The sequence below is a fragment of the Oncorhynchus mykiss genome, chromosome 8 (assembly GCF_013265735.2).
Source record: "Oncorhynchus mykiss isolate Arlee chromosome 8, USDA_OmykA_1.1, whole genome shotgun sequence".
NCBI lineage: Eukaryota > Metazoa > Chordata > Actinopteri > Salmoniformes > Salmonidae > Oncorhynchus > Oncorhynchus mykiss.
The window spans coordinates 50362635-50384142 of NC_048572.1; the positions used below are offsets into that span (position 1 = coordinate 50362635).

General features: G+C 42.5%; 2 protein-coding genes across 2 annotated transcripts in view; one reads left to right on the plus strand and one right to left on the minus strand.

Annotated features, from left to right (window-relative positions):
* The window catches only part of LOC110530016 (KN motif and ankyrin repeat domain-containing protein 1), a 28540-nt gene extending 24904 nt beyond the window's left edge, over positions 1–3636 (minus strand). Inside the window, exon 1 of the mRNA XM_021612772.2 lies at positions 3435–3636. The gene's annotated coding sequence lies outside the window, so the exon portion shown is untranslated. The remainder of the gene's footprint in view (positions 1–3434) is intronic.
* A 13500-nt stretch (positions 3637–17136) lies between these two features.
* LOC110530020 (angiopoietin-related protein 3) lies at positions 17137–20454 on the plus strand. The gene is made up of 7 exons (XM_021612777.2): positions 17137–17760; positions 18113–18223; positions 18340–18463; positions 18632–18745; positions 18827–18922; positions 19086–19358; positions 19569–20454. The coding sequence occupies exons 1-7, from the start codon at positions 17245–17247 to the stop codon at positions 19769–19771; spliced, it is 1437 nt and encodes a 478-aa protein (XP_021468452.1). The 5' UTR covers positions 17137–17244; the 3' UTR covers positions 19772–20454.
* The last annotated feature ends 1054 nt before the right edge of the window (positions 20455–21508 follow it).

Consider the following 21508-nt stretch of genomic DNA (forward strand, 5'->3'; position numbering starts at 1 on the left):
AGTCATAGATATGGCTACCAGTAGTTGTTTAGCTAGCTACATAGCTAAGTTAGCAAACAGAAAAGTAATTTTATATTCTCCCCACTGTAACACAGTAGTATGTCAGCCAGCAATACAGTATGGGTTTCAGTAGATAAACTACATTTTGCTAGCTTGCTAGGTGACTTGCAGGAAAAATAACTTAGCTAGGCACCGTATTTGTCATCTGCTCTCTTGGTGCTGGCATCAGCTATAGCTAAACGTTAGCTATCCAACTCTTTGTTTTGAATACTCTTCTCTATATTCCGTTTTAAACATGTATGGTTGAATGTCACCATGTAGCTAATAGTACATCAAAAAAAGTGCTCCATGTTGATAAGAGGGATCACTTGAAGCCATTGCGATCTGGACAGTTCTTTCGGTTTTGCCCAAAGGATTGTGTTATTAGTGTTGCCCTCCTTTAAAAAAAAATGCCTTGTGGGGGAGGGTCAGGGGCCAGAATACGAATCAGTGAGATGAAAACAAGCCCAGATTCCCCCAGGGTGAAATTCCCCTTTAACCCAACACCTAGCAACCTCGATAAGAGGTTCAAGCCTCTTGGCTTAACGGTACGCCACCTCCTGAATTGTCCACGCTATGGTGCATAGCTACATACAACACTTTAACTGTGGTGTATTTCTACCGACATAACCATAACTTCTACTGTCGTGTACATGTAACCGGCAGGATATGAACCCAGGACTGCCGCGGGAGAAACCAACGTCTTGACCATTTAGACCAAAATTAAATTCTCTCTAGGGCAAAGGGCTTGACACTGATTTTTAAGTCGCAGGTGGGCTACCTTATCACGTGACCATGAGCAACCATGACCAACTCATGTCCGTTACATATAGCTAGACATTCCAGCGTTGAGTCACATCAACACTACAGCAGCTGCTGCTATGATCATCTCAATCTCTCAACGGCATCATGATAAAACAGGCAGGCATTGATAAGAGTTGTGTTATTTGTCTTGAGATTGTCCTCCATAGTGCAAACACAGTACCTGATTGGTTTACATTCATGTTAATAGGGTATCAGTGGGTACGTTTATGGTAATTTTGAGACAGACAGAGAGACAGTTTGAGAGGGAGACAGCTACACACTCACTCACTCACACAAACACACACACACTTATTCCCCACCGTCTCACCACAGAGGATAGAATATAGCACAATCGGTTACAGTCCTACCCTAAACCTCTCCACATTTCCATGGCACAAATTTGAATTGTCACTGCTTAGAGCAACTGGCCTACCTCACAGGAAAGCCATTTGGGAGAAACAAAAGGAAAAATATTAACTTTCCCCACATAAGCCCCATCCAACTGTAACCTACAGTAAGCTACCTCAAATATATGAACTTCAGTACTTTTAGCCTGATCCCAGATCTGTTTGTTACCTTGTCAAGTTTTATGGCCCATAGCAGCACAAGCAGATCTAAGACCAGGTTAGAGTACTTGGAGCTTTCACTATGTTCATATTTTCGGGACTTTTCTAGATCAAGGTCTTAGAAGAAGGAAGTCTCAATATTTTTTCGGCCGCCTTTTTGCGGCCAATTTCAGGGCTTTGTTTCTTCCTGTTCCCACCACTGCCCTGTCCTGGGGATAAATGCAGCCTTCTTCCTCACACAGCCTCCTCACATCATTATAAACTTTGCAATCCAGACATCTCCGTCCACAGCATTCTTGACTACAAAACGACAAATTTAAATTTGAACACATGACACTTAAAACGGTAGCCTCACCAAGAAGACATGTTTTAAAACATTGAGGCCTCAAGAAGATATGTTCTAAAACATTGAGGCCTCTGCTGCAGAATATCACATTTCAGATATTAGTTTGGGCTGAGGGACAAACAACTGACATGTAATGGGCACATACACACATTGTATGGATTGTTGTTCCTGGAACACCTCGAAGTTAGCCTGGTCCCAGATCTATTTGTGCTGTCTTGCCAACATCTATCGATGTGACAATGACCATAATTGGCCAGCAGAAACACATCTGGGACCAGGCTACCTTTGACGTTGCTACATCAGTTGCTACACTTAAACAAAGAGTTCAGAGTTTTCAGCCTTGGGAATTGGGCTCTGATAAAAGCTTTGTGAAGAATGTTGTAGAACATGAACATGAAGACTACCAATTTTTTCAGCTGTTCCTGGACTGATTATTCTGCTAAGATCAGATGATTCTCTCTCTCTCGTTAACTGTGGTGGTGACGTGTATGCAGTTTATTTGTGATGCACTTTTTCCTAAACCCAAAGTGCTGTGGACTCGAGAATGGCTCTGGCCGACAGTAGTACACTATATAGGGAATACAGTGCCATTTGGGACACACTCTACAACTGGAGGGGGCAGTGACTTGGATGATTTGGATATCCTATGGCATCCTGTGGGCCCTTCTCAAGTTCTCAATAACCATTTACATGTATGTGTACAGCATGTGTCTGTCTTTAACTCCCTCTCTCTCTGTTCTGGTCTTTAAAAAAGGGATATTTTCTTCCTCCAGTATGGACATGCTGACTGTGTGGTTTTTCCAGCACACAACCTCATTCCTTGTCTTCTATTTGGACTTGGTTTAGAAACTAAAGCCAACTTCTATGACTCCAACTCCCTCCACCTAACCCCTCTTTTTCTCCTCCCAACTCTCTCTCTTTCTGTGTCTTTGTGTCTCACACACATGCACGCACACACACTTTCTCTCTATCGCTACATCCAGTTTGTTCTGTCCTGGTGTCTCTCCAACAGCAACAGGGTCTCAATCTCCGCTCTGTGTGCAGGACATAAGTCCATAGGATAAAAGCTGCCAGTGGGGCTTTCACGCAGGGAGGAAAAACAGCATTGTATTTTAAATAATTGGGCCAAAACAGTGAGTGAGTGAGTGAGTGAGTGAGTGAGTGAGTTTATATGTGTGTGTGTGAGGGGTTGAGAGGTAATGCATGTGTGATAGACAATCGATTTTTAGAGGTCACACTCTTATCACCTTTTTTCCCCCTATCTCGAACCTTAAAGGGTTATTTGGCTGTCCCAATAGGAGAACCAATAGCAGAACCTTTTGAAGAACCTTTTTTGGTTCCAGATAGAACCCTTTTGGTTCCAGTAGAACCATTTCCACAGAGGGTTCTAATTGGAAACCAAAAAAGAGTTCTACCTGGAACCAAAAAGGGTTTTCTTATGGGGACAGCAGAAGACCCCTTTTTTCTAAGAGTGCAGATGTCTATCAGATGGTCATTAAGTGCACCAAATCCAACCTGTTTGCCTGATTGGTTCAGACTACTAAATACAACTTTCCTATCTATTCAGTTCTAAAATTAAAACAACCCATTCTGATTTGAATGACCAACTTCTACCCACGGTCAATAACAGCACATTCAACTAGCAGAGAAATAGAAGAAAAAGCAACTTTTTCTCTTACCTTTAACAATTTTGGTGTTCTCCACTGTAACCTGATGTGAGGGTGTCAGAGTATCCACTCCAGTCTGAGTTCCAGTACTTCTCCAGTCACTTCTCTCTCATCTCAGCCCTGCCTGTCTGTCTCTCTCCTAGAAGGAGGTACCATCAGGGAGAGTGGGATGCCGTGGCTGCTTGGCAAATACCTCTTTAGAATCCTCTCATAGCACAAGTTTTGTTGTTGTGTGTAAAGAGCAGAGTGGGGAGGGGTTTCAGAGCATGACTTTCTCCCTCTGTCCAATGAGACTGCGGGTGGGGGCCCACACAGAGCGGCCACACCCATGTCATAGGATATCGACCAATAGGAGCATGCAGGTGGTGCCCCTTACTCAAAGCAGCTCACCCCAGACCCTGGCAGCTGGTAGTGGGTTTTCAAAATAAACTCCCCTAGGTAGTCAGTGAGGGTACTGTGTGCAGTGTTCCCTCAAAACACACAGACACAGTTCTTTTTTCACTCAAGTAATGCATTTTTATACATGAAAATACTCACACCACACACACACACAGTTCTTTTTTAACTCAGCAAATGGCACTTCATATGCATGGACACACATACACACAGGCAACTGGTGCAAACTTATCCTCTGTTATGTGGCCCTTTATAATCAAGAAAATAACAAGGAGGCAGCGATGTGGGGGGCAATTCACAGGGGTTAATGCACAGGACATACCTCTTATTCCTCATGAGTTCCCTTCCCCCCCTTGACCACCATCCTGTCTACCCCCTCTTCACAATGCTACAATCGTCCCCTTGTCGTAAGGCCATTATTGTCAAAAACCAGCCCTGCGACCCCTCCTTCCACCAAGGAGCCCTATGACCCATCCTTCCACCAAGCTACTGTTTGCTAGAGCAATTAAGGTGTGTGTGTGTGTGTGTGTGTGTGTGTGTGTGTGTGTGTGTGTGTTTGTGAAGTGGGGCAATCTTCTTAGGCCAAGATAAATATAATCCAAGCAGCAATAGAGGAAGAATGTACCCCTAAAAAAAAGGGAAATATTTCAACAAGTTTGCAGCCTGTGCACAAACTAACGACACATCTTATTGACTTACTCAAAATAACATTCAGAATTCCATTAAGCAGAAAGAGATGCCCACAGAGCCATAACCACAGCATTTCACATTCACAGTGTTCATAACACGGATGGAAAAGGAATTAGCGAAGAAAGGCTCATTTTCCATTACACACACAGACCACTGACTCCGAAAGGGATTGTGGTTTTACTGAGGGCAAAAAAAAACATTTTATTGGACAAAAGCACTGCTGACTGACCACATACTGCAGTGTACACAACAGAAAACTCAGAGCTGCTTTAGTTGGTTATGGCAGCTACAGTATAAAGAGAAGAAAACATCCTAAAGTATTTAAAAATGGATTGCAATTGGAAGGTACTTGGACATGATTTGCACATGAAGTGTGAAAATGCTAATATGCATTAAGTATACAAAACATTAAGAACACCTGCTCTTTCCATGGCATAGATTGACCAGGTGAATTAAGGTGAAAGCTAGGATCCCTTATTGCTGTCCCTTGTTAAATACACTTAAATCAGTGTAGATTAAGGGGAGGAGACAGGTTAAATAAGTATTGTCAAGCCTTGAGATAATTGAGACATGGATTGTGTGTGTCCCATTCAACAAGACAAAACATTTAAGTGCCATTGTGAGGGGCATGGTAGTACGTGCCAGGCTCACCTGTTTATGTCAAGAACTGCAACACTGATGGGCTTTTCATACTCAACAGTTTTCCTTATGTATCAAGAATCGTCTCCCACCCAAAGGACATCCAGCCAACTTGACACAACTGTGGGAAGCATTGGAGTCAACATGGGCCAGCATCTCTGTGGAACGTTTTCGACACCTTGTATGTAAGAGTCCATACTCTGACGAAGGGGGTGCAACTCAATATTAGGAAGGTGTCCCTGATGTTTGGTATACTCAATGTAAGTACCAATGACTTGCATTGGATTTGTGCCAGAAATGCTAAAACGTTACCATTTGAAACAGTGGCCAGGTAAACAAAACCAAAGCATGGACTGCTGTCATAGCTAGTCCATAGGCTGCTTACAAGGTAAGGAAACATGGAAATATGTAATTTTGTCATTTGGGTGAACTATCCCTTTTAAGTGCTAATGTAGGCTAGTTGAAGATCATTATCTTTTGATTTGTACCAAGACAGCAAATTATGTAGAGGTTTTGTTTTTACCTGTACAAATCCTTGTTCTGTCTACTGTACATGCATTTTCAATGTAAACGTTCCCCTTTTGCCTATCTTGTTCATTTGCCAAGAATGCCCTCTAGTGATGAAAGGTAATCATCACATAAAGTTGTAACTAAGGTTAGTAGTTTAAAAATATATATATATCTATATAAACAATATCCCAGGGTTTGGGATATTGGTGTGGTTCCCAAACGTTTTATAGTCCAGGACCCTTTCAAACATTCAACCTCCAGCTGCGTACCCCCTCTAGCACCAGGGTCAGCGCACTCTCAAATGTTGTTTTTTTTTTGCCATCATTGTAAGCCTACATGAATTAAACATAAGAATGAGTGTGAGTTTTTGTCACAACCCGGCTCGTGGGAAGTGACAAAGAGCTCTTATAGAACCAGGGCACAAATAATAACATAATAATCATAAATCATGTTGCTCTTTATTTAGCCATCTTACATATTAAACCTTAGTTGGTCATCACAAATTGTGAATAACTCACCACAGGTTAATGAGAAGGGTATGCTTGAAAGGATGCACATAAACTCTGCAATGTTGTATTGGAGAGAGTCTTGGGAAGTGGGGCAAATCATTTCCACACACAGTCTGTGCCTTTATTTAGTTTTCATGCTAGTGAGGTCTGAGAATCCACTCTCACATAGGTACGTGGTTGCAAAGGGCATCAGTGTCTTAACAGCCAAGGCAAGATACTCTGAGCGCAGCCCAATCCAGAAATCTAGCAGTGGCTTCTGATTAAATTGTTGCAATTGCGCACCCAGGTCACTCAGGTGCTTCACTATATCACATTTGACATTTTCCCCATAAGCTTGAGTTAATTTGCACACAAAACAAATCATACAATGATGGAAAGACCTGTGTGTTGTCCTTATTAATGCAGACAGAGAAGAGCTCCAATTTAATCATAGCCTTAATTTTGTCCCGCACTTTGAATATAGTTACGGAGAATCCCTGTAATCATAGATTCAGATCATTCAAGCAAGAAAAAACATCACCCAGATAGGCCAGTTGTATGAAAAACTTGTCATCATGCAAGCGGTCAGACAAGTGAAAATTATGGTCAGTAAAGAAAACTTTCATCTCGTCTCTCAATTTAAATTTTTTTTTCAATTCTTTGCCCCTTGATAACCAGCGTATGTTGTAAAAGCATATTGCAGAAAATACACGAGAGTTCAGGGGCCTTGCTTCAACAACGTTAACCATTTTCACTGTAGTGTCCAAAACGTCTTTCAAGCTGTCAGGCATTTCCATGGCAGCAAGTGTCACGACTTCCGCCGAAGACTTTCTCCTTGTTCGGGCACCGTACGCGGTCGACGTCACCGGTCGACGTCACCGGTCTTCTAGCCATCGCCGATCCACCTTTCATTTTCCATTTGTTTTGTCTTTGTTTTCTACACAGCTGGTTTCGTTCCCCAATTACATGTTCATGTATTTAACCCTCTGTTTCCCCCGTGTTTTTGTGCAAGATTGTTTCTGTGTTCATTCGGTACGTTTTGGCTGGTTTTCGATGGGTGCTGTTTAGACCCGTGCGTAATTGATTACCGTTTATTGTTGGTCAAGTGTATGTTTACCTTGTGCCTTTATTTTGAGTAAAGTGCGTTGCTCACTCATTCTGCTCTCCTGCGCCTGACTTCATATACCAGCTACACCCACCTTCTGACAGCAAGATCCTCTCGGGGGATGCTGCAGTGTACCCAAGTGGCGTCAGGAGCAACTGCTTGCACGCGCGTTACCACTCCACTATGTCTCCCTGTCATGGCTTTTGTGCCATCAGTACAGATACCAACAGATCTTGATCACCAAAGTCCATGTGGTGTCACAAAGCTGTCCAGTACTTTAAAAATATCCTCACCTGTTGTCCTGGTTTCCAGTGGTTTGCAGAAGAGGGTGTCTTCCTTATTTGGCGCTCTGCAATTTCACTGGATGTTGTCAAATCTATCCCACTTAACCGGATTGGCGTGTGAAGGGATCACTAAGAGGTTAATTGACCCCCCATAAATGTAACGGACATATACCAGGAGCTGTGCCAGGCCCGCCACATCTGTTGACTTATCCAGCTGTAACGCATAGAATTCACTAGCTTGTATGCGAAGCAGTAATTGTTGCAAAACATCTCCTGCCATGTCACTGATGCCTCTTGAAACAGTGTTGTTTAATGAAGACATTGTCTGTATAGTTTTTTGGGCCTTTTCCCCCAGAATTGTCCCAGCCATATCCGCGGCAGCAGGAAGAATTAAGTCCTCCACAATAGTATGGGGTTTGCCTGTCCTAGCCACTCAGTATCTCACCACATAAGACGCTTCTAGCCCCTTCTAATTAATGGTATCTGTTGCTTTTATACATGTCTTACTATTCGAAAGTCGTCTTAATTCTCACTCAAAAAACTTCTGTCGCTTATTTTTCAAATTGGCATGTTTCGTTTCTAAATGTCTGCACAAGAGTGAAGGTTTCTTCGAGTTGTGAGATAGTACTTTTGCACATATAACACACTGTGGATGAGGAAAGGCACTACTCCCAATATAAGTGAACCCCAAATCAATGTAGTTCTCATCATATTTGAGCCTCTTCGATGGTCCAACGTCCCTGTCTGTTGTTCGGTGCTTTCCCGGGTAAGGGGGCAGTAGCTCTTCCGCTGCATCAGATTCACAACTGTCAGTGTCCATGATAGGTGGGCTAACAACAAATGTAGAATTACTGATGCTAGCATTGGATGTGCTCGTGGAAGCAGAACAACATTGACAGGTGTAGTACTGCTGGCAGTAGCAGTACTACCAGTAGAGCAGGTATGTGTCTCTATGGACACGGGCCTTACTTTTCTTTAACCATTTATCCGTTTTTGAGCAATCAGAATGAGCAGCAGCTACGTTTAGCTACATACGGACCGTTAGTAGAATTCCCGTGAGAGAGTAACGGTTAATGTGATTTGATGTAAATGATTTGACTAGGCTACCTGCATTTGACATTGTGTTGTTATTTCGCTGAACACTACTGTAGATGGTTTCATTTTATTTTTGGCAGTGAAACAAGGCTACTCAGGCGAGAAAAACACCTCACCCAAATGCATAGCCCCGTTGGAAAAACTAAATGGACTGTTATTTGGTGTACCCCCCGACAGCATAAGCGTGTACCCCAGTTTGGGAATAGCCGGTGTAGAAGATGTTCAATCGGGGAGATTGTTGCTTTTACAAGGTTTACATGTGATACTGGTAACACTTTACCTAACACCTGCAGATACAGTGCCTTGCGAAAGTATTCGGCCCCTTGAACTTTGCGACCTTTTGCCACATTTCAGGCTTCAAACATAAAGATATAAAACTGTACTTTTTTGTGAAGAATCAACAACAAGTGGGACACAATCATGAAGTGGAACGACATTTATTGGATATTTCAAACTTTTTTAACAAATCAAAAACTCAAAAATTGGGCGTGCAAAATTATTCAGCCCCCTTAAGTTAATACTTTGTAGCGCCACCTTTTGCTGCGATTACAGCTGTAAGTCGCTTGGGGTATGTCTCTATCAGTTTTGCACATCGAGAGACTGAAATGTTTTCCCATTCCTCCTTGCAAAACAGCTCGAGCTCAGTGAGGTTGGATGGAGAGCATTTGTGAACAGCAGTTTTCAGTTCTTTCCACAGATTCTCGATTGGATTCAGGTCCGGACTTTGACTTGGCCATTCTAACACCTGGATATGTTTATTTTTTAACCATTCCATTGTAGATTTTGCTTTATGTTTTGGATCATTGTCTTGTTGGAAGACAAATCTCCGTCCCAGTCTCAGGTCTTTTGCAGACTCCATCAGGTTTTCTTCCAGAATGGTCCTGTATTTGGCTCCATCCATCTTCCCATCAATTTTAACCATCTTCCCTGTCCCTGCTGAAGAAAAGCAGGCCCAAACCATGATGCTGCCACCACCATGTTTGACAGTGGGGATGGTGTGTTCAGCTGTGTTGCTTTTACGCCAAACATAACGTTTTGCATTGTTGCCAAAAAGTTCAATTTTGGTTTCATCTGACCAGAGCACCTTCTTCCACATGTTTGGTGTGTCTCCCAGGTGGCTTGTGGCAAACTTTAAAAGACACTTTTTATGGATATCTTTAAGAAATGGCTTTCTTCTTGCCACTCTTCCATAAAGGCCAGATTTGTGCAATATACGACTGATTGTTGTCCTATGGACAGAGTCTCCCACCTCAGCTGTAGATCTCTGCAGTTCATCCAGAGTGATCATGGGCCTCTTGGCTGCATCTCTGATCAGTCTTCTCCTTGTATGAGCTGAAAGTTTAGAGGGACGGCCAGATCTTGGTAGATTTGCAGTGGTCTGATACTCCTTCCATTTCAATATTATCGCTTGCACACTGCTCCTTGGGATGTTTAAAGCTTGGGAGATCTTTTTGTATCCAAATCCGGCTTTAAACTTCTTCACAACAGTATCTCGGACCTGCCTGGTGTGTTCCTTGTTCTTCATGATGCTCTCTGCGCTTTTGACGGACCTCTGAGACTATCACAGTGCAGGTGCATTTATACAGAGACTTGATTACACACAGGTGGATTGTATTTATCATCATTAGTCATTTAGGTCAACATTGGATCATTCAGAGATCCTCACTGAACTTCTGGGGAGAGTTTGCTGCACTGAAAGTAAAGGGGCTGAATAATTTTGCACACCCAATTTCTCAGTTTTTGATTTGTTAAAAAAGTTAGAAATATCCAATAAATGTCGTTCCACTTCATGATTGTGTCCCACTTGTTGTTGATTCTTCACAAAAAAATACAGTTTTATATCTTTATGTTTGAAGCCTGAAATGTGGCAAAGGGTCGCAAAGTTCAAGGGGGCCGAATACTTTCGCAAGGCACTGTATAATGCTCTATAACGTATTTTAAGCATCTACTATATGAGCCTTTACAATTGAGGCTTTAGATTAAAGTGTTACTGTGATGATATTTGTGGGTAACTTTTCAACCCACATTTAGTCAGTATCAATAGCATAGTGTGAAAATAGAAAACTGAAAATAGAAATTCTATTGGAAGTGATACACAATCAATAGGTAGGTGCCATTGGGTTTGACAGTCCCAGCAGACTCCTAATTTGATGTGCATTATGTAACTCTATGCTACTGTAGGCCACTGTGGTTATCTGTTACATATTGACTGTGTTGGTATAGTCCTCTATGATGTGGGTGCCTCCCCTTGATCGGAAGTTCACAGACCCTTAAACACAGCTGGCCTTTTCAACAAGAAGGACCAATCACAACTTCTTTACTAGAATCCACACCCACAAAAGTATTATGTATATGTACTGTATGTGACCAAATCTGTGGCCTTGTGGTTACTTAGGCACACTGAGACTGGAAGCATTTTAGGAATTACAGTTGAAGTCGGAAGTTTACATACACCTTAGCCAAATACATTTAAACTCAGTTCTTCACAATTCCTGACATTTATTCCCTGTCTTAGGTAAGTTAGGATCACCACTTTATTTTAAGAACGTGAAATGTCAGAATAATAGTAGAGAGAATTATTTATTTCAGCTTGTATTTATTTCATCACATTCCCAGTGGGTCAGAAGTTTACATACACTCAATTAGTATTTGGTAGCATTGCCTTAAAATTGTTTAACTTTGGTCAAACGTTTCGGGTAGCCTTCCACAAGCTTCCCACAATAAGTTGGGTGAATTTTGGCCCATTCCTCCTGACAGAGCTGGTGTAACTGAGTCAGGTTTGTAGGCCTCCTTGCTTGCACACACTTTTTCAGTTCTGCCCTCCAAATTTTATATAGGATTGAGGTCAGGGCTTTGTGATGGCCACTCCAGTACCTTGACTTCGTTGTCTTTAAGTAATTTTACCACAACTTTGGAATATGCTTGGAGTCATTGTCCATTTGGAAGACCCATTTGCGAGCTTTAACTTCCTGACTGATGTCTTGAGATGTTGCCTCAATATATCCAAATAATTTTCCTACCTCATGATGCCATCTATTTTGTGAAGTGCACCAGTCCCTCCTGCAGCAAAGTACCCCACAACATGATGTTGCCACCCCCGTGCTTCACGTTTAGGATGGTGTTCTTCAGCTTGCAAGCCTTCTCCTTTTTCCTCCAAACATAACGATGGTCATTATGGCCAAACAGTTCTATTTTTGTTTCATCAGACCAGAGCACACATGTCTCTAAAAAGTACGATCTTTGTCCCATGTGTTGTTGCAGACCGTAGTCTGGCTTTTTTATGGCGGTTTTGGAGCAGTGGCTTCTTCCTTGCTGAAGGGCCTTTCAGGTTATGTCGATATAGGACAAATTTTACTGTGGATAAAGATACGTTTGTGCCTGTTTCCTCCAGCAATCTTCACAATGTCCTTGGCTGTTGTTCTGGGATTGATTTGCACTTTTCACACCAAAGTACGTGCATCTCTAGGAGACAGAATGTGTCTCCTTCCGGAGCGGTATGACGGCTACATGGTCTCATGGTGTTTATACAAGTGTACTATTGTTTGTACAGATGAACGTGGTACTTTCAGGCATTTGGAAATTGCTCCCAAGGATGAACCAGACTTGTGGAGGTTTACAATTATTTTTTTGAGGTCTTGGCTGATTTCTTTTGATTACCCCATGATGCCAAGCCAAGAGGCACTGAGTTTGAAGGTAGGCCTTGAAATACATCCACAGGTACACCTCCAATTGACTCAAATTATGTCAATTACCCTAACAGAAGCTTCTAAAGCCATGACTACTAGAATTTTCCAATCTGTTTAAAGTCACAGTCAACTTAGTGTATGTAAGCTTCTTACCCACTGGAATTGTGATACAGGGAATTATAAGTGAAATAATCTGTCTGTAAACAATTGTTGGAAAAATTACTTGTGTCATATACAAAGTAGATGTCCTAACCAACTTGCCAAAACTATAGTTTGTTTACAAGAAATTTGTAGAGTGGTTGAAAAACGAGTTTTAATGACTCCAACTTGAGTGTATGTAAACTTCTGACTTCAACTGTACATATAAAGTGCTGTAAGTAAACTCAACAAAAAAAGAAACTGTCTTTCAAAGATAATTCGTAAAAATCAAATAACTTCACAGATCTTCATTGTAAAGGGTTTAAACACTGTTTCCCATGCTTGTTCAATGAACCATAAACAATTAATGAACATGCACCTGTGGAAAGGTCGTTAAGGCACTAACAGCTTACAGACAGTAGGCAATTAAGGTCACAGTTATGAAAACGTAGGACACTAAAGAGGCCTTTCTACTGACTCTGAAAAACACCAAAAGAATGATGCCCAGGGTCCCTGCTCATCTGCGTGAACGTGCCTTAGGCATGCTGCAAGGAGGCATGAGGACGGCAAATGTGGCCAGGGCAATAACTTGCAATGCCTGTACTGTGAGACGCCTAAGACAGCGCTACATGGAGACAGGATGGACAGCTGATCATCCTCGCAGTGGCAGACAACACCCGCAAAGGATTGGTACATCCAAGCATCACACCTGCGGGACAGGTACAGGATGGCAACAACAACTGCCCGAGTTACACCAGGAACGCACAATCCCTCGATCAGTGCTCAGACATTTCGCAATAGGCTGAGAGGCTGGATTGAGGGCTTGTAAGCCTGTTGTAAGGCAGGTCCTCACCAGACATCACCGGCAACAACGTCGCCTATGGGCACAAACCCACAGTGTCTGGACCAGACAGGACTGGCAAAAAGTGCTCTTCACTGACGAGTCGCAGTTTTGTCTCACAAGGGGTGATGGTCAGATTCACATTTATCGTCGAAGGAATGAGCATTACACCGAGACCTGTACTCTGGATGGGATCAATTTGGAGGTGGAGGGTCCGTCATGGTCTGGGGCGGTGTGTCACAGCATCATCGGACTGAGCTTGTTGTCATTGCAGGCAATCTTAATGCTGTGCGTTAGAGGGAAGACATCCTCCTTCCTCATGTGGTAGCCTTCCTGCAGGCTCATCCTGACATGACCCTCCAGCATGACAATGCCACCAACCATACTGCTCGTTCTGTGCGTGATTTCCTGCAAGACAGGAATGTCAGTATTCTGCCATGGCCAGCGAAGAGCCCGGATCTCAATCCCATTGAGCACATCTGGGACCTGTTTGATCGGAGGCTGAGGGCTAGGGCCATTCCCCCCCCAGAAATGTCCGGGAACTTGCAGGTGCCTTGGTGGAAGAGTGGGGTAACATCTCACAGCAGGAACTGTCAAATCTGGTGCAGTCCATGAAGAAGAGATGCACTGCACTATTTAATGCAGCTGGTGGCCACACCAGATACTGACTGTTACTTTTCATTTTGCCCCCCCCCTTTGTTCAGGGATACATTATTCAATTTCTGTTAGTCACATGTCTGTGGAACTTGTTAAGTTTATATGTCTGTTGTTGAATCTTGATATGTTCATGCAAATATTTACGTTATTTATGTTAAGTTTGCTGAAAATAAACTCAGTTGACAGTGAGCGGACGTTTCTTTTTTTGCTGAGTTTATATGTCAAGGATCAAATACATGTAATATTCACCTGTCTCTGTATAAAATTCCCCTGTACACTCATATAGCGTGCCAATTTCCTGGCCACATACAGTTAAAGGAAAACAACTAGTTATCAACTGTCAAACTTACTGAATCTTTAGGCCCAGTGCAGTCAAAATTCTGATGAAACTAACACTGTAAACTTGTGAATAACACTGTAAATGTGATCAGTGTTATTTCCTAATAGTTGCAGGTTGATAATACAGTCTACGCAAGACTTTCTAATCAGCAGGTTTGCATGGACGGGAGATCCGGCTTTCAATGGTGACATCACCATACGGTAAATTGATTAATAGACCAATAACAAAGGGAGTTCAAAACCTCTCTGCCAATAACAGCTAGTTTTCAGTTTCCCCCTCCCCATTTAGACCACTCCCAAACAGTCATAGCAAAATTCTTGCTTGAGAAATAGTTTATCTAAAAAGCTATTTTTCCAATTTGGATGGAAATCTATTAAACATCAAATACATATTAGAGTTTAAAGATCAATTGGTAAAATCAGGTTTTCCTCACCGAGACAATTTTGAAGCCTAATTGAGTGTTTACAGAATGCAAGACCACAATTAGCTATGCAAAATGGCTACACTGTATAGTTGCGACGCTTTACAAATTTTGGCAAAATTCCACCCTGATTGGGGAGAGTAGCTGCTCCTGCATCACCACCCTTAGCGGAGCTGCCAACAACTGGAAGCATGTGGTTTTCAGGGATACAGCTAATTCAATCTAGCTTCCTTTGCCGCTAAAACACGAATGTGGGAACTCCACTCAGCCGTTTCTACCTTAGGTTTCTGCGTCACTATGATCATTTTTGAGTATCCTTTGGTTGGTCAGATGAGTAAGACCTGTTTGGTCGAAATGCGTTGCAGTAATATAATATGGTCATCTAGTCCTACTTGTATACTGTTTATTTTTGTAAATAGTTCACAGCATCATACTCGTTGCCTTTTTGTATTTTTTGTATTCCTTTGGTTCCACAGTCAAAAGACGACAACAACCAAAAGACTGTTGACAACCAAGGCAACCATTACTTTTAATGCCTGTCCTGTTATTTTTGCGGTGCAACTACGTAGGACATCCATTTTGCATAGCACTTCATTTTTGGGGGGTTCTTACATAGACTATTAAAAAGCATGATCTGACACACACCCAAAAATGTTTGTGGAGGTGCTGACTAAGGAAGAATAAACTGTATAAAAATAAAGAAAGTCACACACTACCCAGCTAGCACATTTGGATCTTTGGAAGTTGTGGGAACGTTTGTTTTTGGTTTCACATTGGTTGTGGGAACAGAAGCCATATGTTTAATTACCGGAAAGTTAAGTTTTTTAATTGTTCTGAGAACAGAAGTGAAAATTACACCTGTTCTTGGAACATTTATTTTTTAGGTTGCAGGGAGGTTCTGAGAATGTTTTTATCTGGTTCCTTAAACGTTTTCCTGAGAGGTTTTATTAACGTTCTGAGAATGTAAATTGTAGATTATTTTGAGGGTTTTGAATAACTTCCATAAACCTTACACTGAGATGTTTCAAGCACAGATAGGACACATGGAAAGAATGTGCTTAGGCAGTAATCATGCAAACACATATCTTTTTTATTGTGGCATGGCATCAGTGAGATTAGAAGCTATGATATTATGTTCTCTATCCATGGAATTAGTCAAGCTCTAAGAAATATATGGTTCTCAGAACATTGTGTGCTAGCTGGGATATCACCACTACTATACATGTAGCAGTATCAGCTGTATCAGTAGGAATGATTACCCGATTTTGTAGGATAGATGCACAAGTAGAAAAGGAATGTCCGCAACTCTGATATGCTCCCATGGGGATTTAATCAGACGCACCAAAAATATGTCACGGTGATCTCAGAGTGAAATGTTGACCGTACATTCTCAGTCATTGCAGAGGGTTGCCATTAAAATATTTACACTGCTTACATTTCCAACCTTAGTTATACATCATTGACCTTTTCTCGGGTAAAAAAAATTGCTTAAAGAAAATATTGCAAAACTATGGGACAATGTAGGATCTTAATTACACCTGTATTGTCGTAGCAAAATTATCCGCCAGCAACAGGATTTTAACATTTTGTCAATAATGTTTCTTGATCTGTGGTTAGGCTATCAGCTGGTCAAAATGAGGATACATGAAAAGTGCAGCAATGTTAATATAACTGTTTTAGTGTGGGTTGTCATTGAATTTATGTACATCTTGAAGCTCATCTGCATTTCCTGTGGCGCAGGACATTTCTCAGCAACAAAATAGTGATACAATTAAGGTCCTACACCTGTAGGACATGTTACACAATCAATATAATGTGTAAACTGGGTCATCAGAAGTTTACAACCCAGTCTCATTAGGACCTCTTTCACTGAGAGAGACAAACAGACCCTTCATTACCTGCGACTCTCTAAACGTGAATGATATGAATGTCTATACAAAGGAAGAAAATAAACTCAAATCAGATATAACATGTTATGCACAGATGTTGTTGATAATAGTGCACACTGTTCCAAGTGCAAATATATTTTGGGACTTTGGCCCCACCATTGAGAACCAACAACAATTTATTTGGGCATCCATGATGATTCACCGACTGGGATACTGAAGTGGACATTTTGGAATAGCCATTTGTTGGTGGCTGCTGGTACCAGGCTGGCACACCAATGTGTTTTGAACTGAACATTCCAATTGATTGCATCACACACAGCTGCCCACTCAGTTCTTTTGTTTGGAATTTCAGAATAGAACTGACATAACTGAAATAACTGACTCCAGTCATTTCAAACAAAGCCTATAATCAAAGGGTTAAGCTCTTTTGTAAACTGGACTCGTGGATGCTGCAGCCATATTTGCAGAAGCAAATTCAGTTGAGACTAAGGCAGTTAATAATCTACCTCATCCAAGGCAGCCTATATAGTTTCCCAGTACTGTGTCCTGTGGCGTCTTTTCAAGGGAAGAGGGGACTCAAGTGGCCGGCTGGCCAGCTCTACCAACAACACAAGACGGTCTAAAGACAGAAACAACCAACATCATGAAGCTAACGCTAACCTTTATGTTCGTACTTGTGGCTTCTTGGACAATGGTCCTATGCACCAAGGAGGAGCCCATGTCCGAAGACCCTCCCCTCCTTCAGGTTCCCGCCGTCGAGGCCCGCTCCCGTTTCGCCGCTCTGGACGACGTGCGTCTCCTGGCCAATGGTCTCCTCCAGCTTGGCCACAGCCTCAGGGACTTTGTCCACAAGACCAAGGGCCAGATCAATGACATCTTCCAGAAACTCAACATATTCGACCACTCCTTCAACCAGCTCTCTGTGCTGGCTAGCGAGATCAAGGAGGAAGAGGAGGAGTTGAAGAAGACTACGGTAGTACTCAAGGCCAACAACGAGGAGATCAAGAGCCTATCGCTGGAGATCAACTCCAAGGTGGAGAGCATACTGCAGGAGCGTAGCCAGCTTCAAAGCAAGGTGGGCGGGCTGGAGGAGAAATTGAGCGGCCTGTCTCAGGGCCTGGTGCCCGCCGAGCAGCTGGCTGAGATCAGCACACTGAAGGTGAGTCACCCCAAACTGACCTTAACCCATGGGGAAATGCTGTTTTGAATTGAGCATGGGGTTAAAACTGATTAACATTCTCAAAAAACTCACAAAATATCCATGTAGAATATTGGTATGGTAAGAAACCAAGGTAAAGTTTACGGGGAATTTTTACATGATTTTCAGACACTTCAACAAACCTCAAGAAGGTAAATGAACTAAAGTCGCCTTTGGTTCTTTTACACACAGTAGCGATTAGCCTACTCCATTTTTCTTGAAGTGTAACAGCACAATACTCCCAGATAGACATATTGTACCCAATGATAAATATGTCTGGAGAAATTACCCTGTCCCATCATGTGTCCCTCAGGATGTGATCCACACCCAGGAGAGAAGCATTGCTGAGCTGCTGAAGGCTGTGAGAGAGCAGAGCGACCAGCTTGTTCAGCAGAGGAGCAAGATCAAGACTCTGGAGGAGAAGGTAGTTGCTGCTATAGTGCAACAAATGATGTAGCTTGAGCCTTACAGTCTTCCAATCATGACAGCAGGCAATTGACTACATTTTTATAGCACAACATTATTCCTTCACATTTTTAGCTCCCCTATAACCCTTCCATGCAAGAGACCATTGAGAAACCATCTGACAACTTCCAGTCTGTCACGCCGGACCTCACTGGGTATCTGACCAACACCTCTGCAAATGGCAGCTTCAACATGACAGGTAAGGTGGCTTAAAAGAGTCATGATCATTTGTTGATTTGTATTCCTTTTAGCTCATTCTTTGACAACAGTTACCGTTTTAGGGGCCCTACAAAACACAATGTTTGAGGGATTGATCCATCACCCCTCAGTGCTGCTGATTGACTGTGAGTGTGGTTGTGTGCTACAGATCTCCCATCAGACTGCTGTGAGCTATTTACCAGGGGCGAGAGAGCCAGTGGAATGTACACCATCAAGCCTAACCAATCCGAGCCCTTCATGGCCTACTGTGACATGGATCAAGGTAAGACAGACAACGAGTAGTGCCGATGTTGTGTACTAATGTATATTTATTGATGAAGTATTTCCTATTTCCTTTCTGCAGATGGAGGGGCTACTATAATCCAAAGAAGGAAGGATGGGTCCGTGAATTTCGATCAGAATTGGGAGAAGTTTGAAAACGGATTTGGAGACTTTCAAGGTGAGTGATCGAGTTGTGAGGTGCAACGTGTATTTTCTCATGACCAGTGCACCAGGCCAGAGTACTCAATGCTTTTATTAAAGCACTGATGCTGTCATCACCTCATGTGCCTGTGTGTGTGTGTGTACAGCACTGAGCCTTGTTGATTTGTCTGTGTTACCAGGGGAGTTCTGGCTGGGTCTGAAGAAGGTCCACTCCCTGGCTAGTCAAGGTGACTCTTTCCTGAACATCCAACTGGAGGACTGGAAACAGGGCAAACGCTTCATCGAATACAACTTCTCTCTGGATGGACCAGAGGCCCACTATACTATCCACCTCTCACAGGCATCCGGAAATCTGCCTGATGCAATGAGCAACCATACCGGTATGAAGTTCTCCACTAAGGACCGGGACAATGACAACCTTGAAGACTCACACTGCGCTTACACCTACACAGGTACAGTAGTGGGGACTGGGGAGGACAACATTTTATGGATGCATGGTTTATCGTGAGGCTCAAGTACAGGGTTTGTTCTGAATTAAATTATTTCTTGAAAGATTTTCATCTAATTTATGAAGAATATGGTTTGATGGAACATTAGTTTGAATGGGGTTTGCTGTTTTTCACACCAGCATCAAGTTGAACTAATCCTCTGGGCTTTCGCAGGTGGCTGGTGGTTCAACGCTTGTGGAGACACCAATCTGAACGGGAGATACATCCACGTGAGATCCAAGGGACGTTCAGAGTGTAGGAGGGGAATCCACTGGAAGCCCACCAGAGGGGCCTCCTACTACCTCCGATCCACCCAGATCTCCATTCGCTCCACCCCCACCACTACAGCCACCTCAGAAACAGGCAACTTCCTCTGAGAACAAACACAAGACGTATGGACAGAAATAAGACATTGACCAAGCTTTGGCAAAGATACATGTGACTGACAGTCCCTGACAACAAGGCCTTAAGGAGATTTAGGAGGCCAGTTTAGTCAGGTCTCTTCTGTCGACTGCACAGTGGGACCACGTAGATTAAATAGACTCTAAGCCACTGTTTATCTTATAGCTAATCTAAAAAGAACTTGCTTCTCCTCTTCAGCATTAAAGGCTTTGGGACACAAGGAACCAAATGAATTGTCAAACATTTTTATACTCCGTTTAGCGTTCTAATTTTTGGGCTAAATTGATTGATAACATCCTCCTATTGTTACATGCATTTGTGGAATCCTATAGAGTTCTTGTTTAAGCATTGGAAACTATGAATTAATGGTGGGCGGTATTCATACCTGTGATCTGCGCACAAACCTCGTAAATATGCAAAACGTACATAATTCTTTCATGTCAAATTTGTGTTAAACGTGCAGATCTTAAGTTTGAATATAACCAGGTATGAAGTTTAGAGGAATTGGATGGACAGCACACAGGCATCCACCTTAATGACAGCAGTTATCACCAGGATCTTAGTCACATTGACTCTCAGCACATCTGTACTGTAAATACTGTATTTTTGTTACTTGTCACATTTTTACAGTTCTGGAAAATAAATCATATTTATGACACTTCTGGGTGTGGTTCTGAATAATTACCCTCGAAAGACTACAACGGTATTTCGACTATGCCGAAAGACTGGCACAAATCATTTGATTTCTAATTAGCTAATCAGCAGAAACATGGCTATCCAGTTGAAAGATTGGAATGTCTATATGCCTATCTATGTCCACGTCTATCTATAGCCGTTAGTAGCTATACCTGTAAATATACTGTACCCTAAAACCCCTCTCTATTCAAGCCTTTACACAGTGTAGTATTACTACTCAATGGAATGGACTTGAATGGACTTATCAGAGGTTATGGGAGGGATGGGAGTGTCATGATTGGCAGAATAAGTTTAGCCTGGGTACCAGTCTATTTAGCTAACACTCCTCTCCTTGTACTTCGTGTCTTGTTTCGCAATGACACAAAGTGCCAGGAGTGGCTCGAACAAGTTGGCCCCTTTATGTAAACACAGGGATGGCCTTCGGTGAGGGTATGACAACATGGTGAGTGTCCGACAGGTACTTCCCCTGTATACACTGTTCAGCCTTGACCTGAAAAAAAAATAGCCGATATCTCACCGATCTCTGATGAAATCAGACCTAGAATTGATATTTTCTTACCAAGCTAATGAGAGGACATCGTGGGGCAGCAGAGCCCTATAGCACAAGTAGTTTGTCCCCCCCAACAATTGTGCACCTGTACTTTAAATCAGCTTTCAACTGGAAATATTGTTTTGTCTGACTGGAGGGTCACAAGACAAGTGGAAAGAAAGACCTCCGTAATGTTGGCGATGCAGCACTAGCAAAACAATATCTGACATTAGCCCTATGAAGCGGCAATGCTTTCTACTCTCAGAGAAGAAGTTGACCTTTCACACTGGTCTGCAACTAGTATTACCACCACATCTCAATCCTGTGCATCAGCAAGTCAATTCAAATCAAAACTGACCCCGGAATCAGTGCTCGGGGAATCTCTTACACGGAGACAACATCCACCTCTCAAATATCATTGTCAGCATAGCTGCCGAGTACAGAGCCTAAACCACATGGCACTCCCACCTACTGCCTGGAAGGACCA